This window comes from Hylobates moloch, unplaced genomic scaffold (assembly GCF_009828535.3).
Source record: "Hylobates moloch isolate HMO894 unplaced genomic scaffold, HMol_V3 SCAFFOLD_15, whole genome shotgun sequence".
Lineage (NCBI taxonomy): Eukaryota > Metazoa > Chordata > Mammalia > Primates > Hylobatidae > Hylobates > Hylobates moloch.
In genome coordinates, this window is record NW_026652290.1 from 94,503,810 (window position 1) to 94,510,889 (window position 7,080).

Here is a 7,080-nt window from a genome sequence, read left to right on the forward strand (position 1 = left end):
GGGTGGGGAGGGTAGATTGGAGGCTGTGTAGAATGAGGATGGGGTGGGTGGGGAGGGCACAGATTGGAGGCTGTGTAGAATGAGGACAGAGAGGAGGGGAGGGCACAGATTGGAGGCTGTAGAATCAGCTAGCTGGGGTAGGAGGAGGAGGAAGGTGCTGGGCAGAGTCATGGTGGAACTGACGGAGCTGGTGCAGGTCTGGTCTGGGGACGAGCTAGGTAGGTGACAGGTGTGGGAGTCTGTGGGGTAGTGGCTGTGGAGGTTTGGATGATGCTATCTCCCGGGGAGTGTGTCCCGCCAGAAGGGCCCCAGCTGTTTCCCCTCAGGCAGGTCTTTACCAGCATGTTCTCTGAAGGACCAGCCTGATGGCTCATAGCCTTCTTGGGGTGCAGACATCTGGGAATCAGACAAAAGCTGTGCCCTGTCTTCCACCTGCCCAAACACACACGCATCTGGGTCCACAGCCCCTCTGCAAGTCTCCCCAGACGCCGCCCGATTCTGCCCCTGCCGCCATCCTCTGTCAGGCTCATGGCTTATGGGCTTATCCCGGCTCCACTTGCCCCACTCATTCTTGTAACCCCACTGCCTAGATCCCAGCTCAATCTGGGCAAGGTCATGAAGGAACGGAAGCCGTCGGGCCCCCCTCAGTGGGGAGGGGGTCAGGGGGCTTCAGGAATCTTGTCCCTTCTTCCCTGATCCTTGGCCCAGAATGTCTCAGCCCAAACAGTGGGTATTTCTTGAGCATTTATTTTGTGCAGACACTTTGGAGGGAGAAGTCCAAGCTATAGTTCCACCACTGCGGTCGGGTTAAAGCATGTTGACAAATGGGAGACGGAGATCAGGGAGTGGCGACGTTTAATTGAAGGACAGGGTGTGATTTGCCGCCTCATGTGGGCGTTGTCCCGCCGTGCCCTGCGGGGCGCTTTACAAACAGCAGGTGTTCACCCAGTTGTTTCTGGGGAGATTCTCACCCACTCCATGGGACTGGCTGCGTCACGGGCAGGCCAAGGCCCCAGGAGGCATCAGCAGGGTCATTGAGAGGAGATAGGCCCCATCAGCCCAGAGAGACCCTGCAGAGGCCGCCCTGTAGTCATGGGGAAGCCCATGGTCGCCACCGTCTGTCTGCAGGCCACCGCCCTGCATGGACCCCTGAGTGCCAGCTCCCCAGTGGGCATCTGGGCAGGTGCAGGTCCGGAGCAGTTGGGATGGTGGCTGGGCTCACCTTGAGCCTGAATCCTCCTGTCCAACCCCCACAAAAGCTCCCCAGGGGCATGCTCAGCCCTGGAGACCTGCCACCCCAGGCCTCCTCATCTCAGACAGTGACTGGACCCTCCCTGACCAGGCCTGTTGGCGGTGCTAGGGCTTAAAGAAGAATCTAGGGCTCCCTGGATACCCCCGCCCCACCCATGCACATAGAACCCCAGCTAGGGCTTCCACAGAAATGGCCCCCCTGCTGCCCCTCCATCCCCATCACACTCGCTTCACACCAGAGATGCCATCATCCCCTGCTGTCACCTTCTGGCACCTTCTGCCACTCCAGTTCCTTAGAAGCCCCCGTTAGCAGCCTCCTAGAGACCTGGGCAGATGATCCTCCCCAATTCTTAGTTAACTCCTGTACCTCCTAGTCAACGCCCTCTGGGAAGCCTTTACTGGCCTCTCATTGCCCAACCCCAGCCCCCGTCGCAGTACCTGGATTGCTGTTGGCACCCAAGAAGCCATGTGCAGTGAGTGGACATGGGGTCCTGTCCCAGAGCAGCTCCCAGCCCACAGGGGAGAGAGGCGTGTCTGTGAATGAGCTGGAAGAACATTCTGGCACAAAGGGGCCAGGCACAGTGGCTCACACCTCTAATCACAGCTCTCTCGGAGGCCGAGGTGGGCAGATCACTTGAGGTCAGGGATTCAGGCCAGGCTGGCCAACATGGTGAAACCCTGTTTTTACTAAAAATACCAAAATTAGTCGGGTGTGGTCACGGGTGCCTGTAATCCCAGCTACAAGGGAGGCTGAGGCAGGAGAATCACTTAAACCCAGGAGGCAGAGGCTGCAGTGAGTTGAGATTGTGCCATTGCCATTCAGCCTGGGCAACAGAGTGAGACTCGTCTCCAAAAAAAAAAAAAAAAAAAAAAAATTCTGGCACAAAAGAAAGAGGGTCTGCTGTTGAGAGGGCCCCATCCGTCCTTCCCAGTCAGCAGGTGCTTGGGAATGGTGTCCATGTTGAGAAGCAGGCACGAGATCTGCTGACCCCAGCCCGAGTCCCTGGTGGGGCTACTTCCAGGGCACACAGACCCAGACCCAGCAGGCCTGGCCTGACTCCCTCGCCCCTCTTCCTCTGCAGGCCCCAGGGGAAGTCCTATCTGTACTTCACACAGTTCAAGGCGGAGGTGCGGGGCGCTGAGATCGAGTACGCCATGGCCTACGTGAGTATCTTGGGGTGGGGCAGGCTCCGGGTGCGGCTTCTGTGCACTGGGGCAGCTGTGAGATGTCCTGCCACAAGAGGGCTCCACGGGAACAGGGAGGAGAGGGGACAGCGAATCCTGCAGAGGTAGGGTATGTAACTTGCAGGAACCTGGCACACAGACGCCCTCAGGCCAGGAGGCACCGGGGCACGGGGGTTTGGTAACCTCTTGCTGCTGGCTTCTCTTGTATATGCCAGAAAAGACTTCTCCAGGCCAGGCGCGGCGGTTCACACCAGTAATCCCAGCACTTTGGGAGGCTGAGGCAGGAGGATTGCTTGAGGCCAGGAATTTGATACCAGCCTAGGCAACATAGCAAGACCCTGTATCTACCAAAAGTAAAAAAAAAAAATAGCCAGGCGTGTTGGCATGCACCCGTAGTCCCAGCTACTCAGGAGGCCGAAGCAGGAGGATCACTTGAGTCCAGGACTTTGAAGCTGCAGTGAGCTATGATTGCACCGCTGCATTCCAGCCTGGACAGTAGAGTGAGGTCCTGGCTCAAAAACAAAAAACCCTCCTCTCGCTCTCTAGTAAAAGTACAAAGCTTTAGTCTGCGCTTCTCTGGAAAGCAAACTGAATCGTTTTCCTAATGATGAGCATTGAAATGGCCCTGGTATAAAGTTTCCACTCATTCTCTTTCAGTCTAAAGCCGCATTTGAAAGGGAAAGTGATGTCCCCCTGAAAACTGAGGAATTTGAAGTGACCAAAACAGCAGGTGCGGAAAGATGGGGATGGGGTAGAGGTGACACCACCCCCATCGAAGGGTGGGCAATCGCGGTGGTTTGGAGGGGGTGTCGGCCATAGGGGTCCTGGAGACTGTAGACCAGGCATCCACAAACTGATTCTATAAAGGCCACCTCGTCAGTATCTTCAGCTTTATGGCACTGTGGGTTCTGTCTGAGCTGTGCCATTGTGGCACAAAGCCGCTGCAGACAGTATGTCCATGAATGGGTATGGCTGTGTGCCACTAGAACTTTATCTTAGCTGGGCATGGTGGCTCATGCCTGTTATCCCAGCTGCTCAGGAGGCTAAGGTGGGAGGATCATTGGAGCCCAGGAGGTCAAGACCAGCCTGGGCAACATAACAAGACCCTGACTCTACAAAATTTTTTTAAAAATTAGGCTGGGCGCGGTGGCTCACGCCTGTAATCCCAGCACTTTGGGAGGCCGAGGCGGGCGGAACACTTGAGGTCAGGAATTCGAGACCAGCTTGGCCAACATAGTGAAACCCCATCTCTACTAAAAATGCAAAAAATTAGCCAGGCGTGGTGGTGCGCACCTGTAATCCCAGCTACTCGGGAATTGCTGGAACCCGGGAGATGGAGGTTGTAGTGAGCTGAGGTTGTGCCACTGTACTCCAGCCTGGAAGACAGCAAGATTCCGTTTTATTTTATTTTATTTTATTTTTATTTTATTTTTATTTATTTATTTATTTTTTGAGACAGAGTCTCGCTCTTTCACCCAGGCTGGAGTGCAGTGGCACGATCTCGGCTCACTGCAGGCTCCGCCCCCTGGAGTTCACGCCATTCTCCTGCCTCAGCCTCCCGCGTAGCTGGGACTACAGGCGCCCACCACCTCACCCGGCTAATTTTTTGTATTTTTAGTGGAGACGGGGTTTCACTGTGTTAGCCAGGATGGTCTCGATCTCCTGACCTCATGATCTGCCCGCCTCGGCCTCCTAAAATGCTGGGATTACAGGCGTGAGCCACTGTGCCTGGCCAATGCTGTTTTAAAAAGAAAAAAAAATTAGGCAGGTATGGTGGTGCGCACCTGTAGTCTCAGCTACTCAGGAGGCTGAGGTGGGAGGATTATTTGAGCCCAGGAGGTCGAGGCTGCATTGAGCTATGATCGCACCACTGCACTCCAGCCTGGGCATCAGAGTAAGACTCTGTCTCAAAAACAATAAACAGGGCTGGGAATGGTGGCTCACACCTGTAATCCCAGCACTTTGGGAGGCCAGGAGTTCCAGACCAGCTTGGCCAACATGGTGAAACCCCGTCTCTACTAAAAATACCAAAAATTAGCCAAGTATGGTGGCACATGCTTGTAATCCCAGCCACTCAAGAGGCGGAGACAGGAGAATCTCTTGAACTTGGGAGCAGGAGGTTGCAGTGAGTCAAGACTGCACCACTGCACTCCAGCCTGGGCAACAGAGGAAGACTCTCATCTCAAAAAAATAAATAAAATTTAAAAAATAGATAAATGAAGTAAAACAAAGTAGAAACCATCAGGGCTTTGAGGTTAGGACTGTGGCATGCCAAGGGGAGGCTGCAGGGGTCACTGGGAAACATCAGGGTCCTTCTTTGGTTGCCTGAGCAGCACCAGTGTTCTCAAGCCACATTCAGCTGCATGGCGCCAATGCTAAGCAGAGGAATTGGAGGCGCCAAGCTGAGGCAAGGGTGGGAGGCAAGGGAGTGGACACAGCAGGTAGGGCCAGGAGACTTGGGTGAAGCAGTGGAAGCCAGAGTTCTGACCCTGCTGGAGAAGTGTCGTGTGGGCCTCAGACAGGTTCACCCACTGAGCAGGAGGTCTTGCAGCCTGACCCACCCTGCATCCTGTTCAGGCCAGGATCATCTCCTTCCTGGGCTTCTTCTGGCACCTTTCTGCGTCTCTTCTTGACAACATGGCACAAATGACCAGGGTTCTTCCCACCTCAGGTCTTTCTGTGGCTTCATGCTGCCTGCCATCTATGTTAGCCCCACCAACCTTACCCTCCACATCACTGTTTTCCTGTCTGTCACCCATAAGACTTTCAGTGCCTGGGGCCTTTTCACATGGGAGTCTGCTTTGGGGACTGCTCCCATTCCCTGCTCACCCACCCCAAATCCTCAGGACTTCTGAGAATTTTCAGTGTTGAGGGCCCAACCATGTGTTTCTTTCTTGCAGTGGCTCACAGGCCCGGGGCATTCAAGGCCGAGCTGTCCAAGCTGGTGATTGTGGCCAAGGCATCGCGCACTGAGCTGTGACCAGCAGCCCTGTTGCGGGTGGTGCCTTCTCATCTCCGGTGAAGGTGAAGGGGCCTGTGGCCCTGAAAAGGCCAGCACATCACTGGTTTTCTAGGAGGGACTCAAGTTTTCTACCGGGGCTGATGTTGCCTTGTCCGGAGGGGCTTGCAGGGTGGCTGAAGCCCTGAGGCAGAGAACAGAGGGCCCAGGGCCCTCCTGGCTCCCAACAGCTTCTCAGTTCCCACTTCCTGCTGAGCTCTTCTGGACTCAGGATCGCAGATCCAGGGCACAAAGAGGGTGGGGAACATGGGGGCCACGCTGGGGAAAGCAGCCGTGCTCCCCCCGACCTCCAGCCGAGCGTCCTTCATGAGCCTGCAGAACTGCTTTCCTGTGTTTACCCAGGGGACCTCCTTTCAGATGAACTGGGAAGAGATTAAATGTTTTTTCATATTTAAATAAATAAGAACGTTAAAAAGCAACCCCACAGCCTGGGCCCTCCCAGCTGGCCGTTGCGGGTCAGGGGCTCAGACACGGCTGACACTGCCCCACTGTGGGCAGGTGGGCGGTGTCTCCGGGTGGGACTTCTCTGCAGACATCAAAGCGCGAGATCCCAAGGTGGCCATATGTGAACTTGCCCCCTTCCCCCCTTGGCACTCGCTGTCCCTGGGTCCCCCATGTGCTGTGAATTCACACTCGGGTTCCTGTGGCTGCCACAGGCCCCAGTACGGGAGGATGTTCCAAGGCCGACCTGCTCTCTGCAGCCTGGGGCGTTGGTTTCCCTTTGTTTTTCTTTTGAGACAGGGTCTTCTCCTGTCACCCAGGCTGAAGTGCAGTGGTGTAACCACGGCTTACTGCAACCTCCACCTCCTGGGCTCAAGCGATCCTCCCACCTCAGCCTTCCAAGTAGCTGGGACTACAGGCACGCGCCACCATGCCCGGCTCATTTTTGCATCTTCTTTTGATAGAGACAGGGTTTTGCCATGTTGCTCAGGCTGGTTTCAAACTGGGCTCAAGCGATCCACCTGCCTCGGCCTCCCAAAGTGCTGGGATTATAGGCATGAGCCACTGTGGCCAGCCTCCCTTAGTTTTTTGAAGATGGGTTGCAACAGTGACTAAAAAAAACAGACTAGACAGGATGGTTTACGCCTATAAATCCCAGCACTTCGAGAGGCTAAGGCGGGAGAATCGCTTGACACTAGGAGTTCAAGACCAGCTGAGGCAACATAGCAAGACCCCCATCTCTACCAAAAAATTAATAATTTTAAAATCAGCCAGGTGTGGTGGTGCACACCTGTAATCCCAGCTACTCAGGAGCCTGAGGCAGGAGAATCGCTTGAACCCAGGAGTCCAAGGCAGCAGTGAGCCAAGATCGTACCACTGCAGTCCAGCCTGGGCCACAGAGTGACACCTTGTCTCAAAAAAAAAAAAGAACCAGCCAGCCTTGACTTCCCAGTACACACTTGATGCCACCACATGAGGAAAGGCCTGACAGCTGCACACGTCCGTGGGAAGGGCCCCTAGACCAAGAATGGCCGTGCTCTGAGGTCTGAAGTCCCCCCCCAGGGCCAGGAGCCTTTCCAGCTCTCGACTCTGAGGTTCCACAGGGCCCAGAAGATGAGCACGACAGGGTTGCCAGGGCCTCCTGTGCAGAAAAGGCCGTGGGAAACAGTGCCCGCCACCCATAC

At 55.3% G+C, this 7,080-nt stretch overlaps 1 protein-coding gene across 1 annotated transcript in view; it reads left to right on the forward strand.

Annotated features, from left to right (window-relative positions):
* Positions 1-5,874, forward strand: part of MYDGF (myeloid derived growth factor) — a 16,580-nt gene extending 10,706 nt beyond the window's left edge. Inside the window, exons 4-6 of the mRNA XM_032177696.2 lie at positions 2,334-2,415; positions 3,094-3,166; positions 5,337-5,874. Of these exons, the coding sequence (XP_032033587.1) occupies positions 2,334-2,415; positions 3,094-3,166; positions 5,337-5,416 (235 nt within the window). The 3' untranslated portion in view covers positions 5,417-5,874. The remainder of the gene's footprint in view (positions 1-2,333; positions 2,416-3,093; positions 3,167-5,336) is intronic.
* Positions 5,875-7,080: the final 1,206 nt, after the last annotated feature.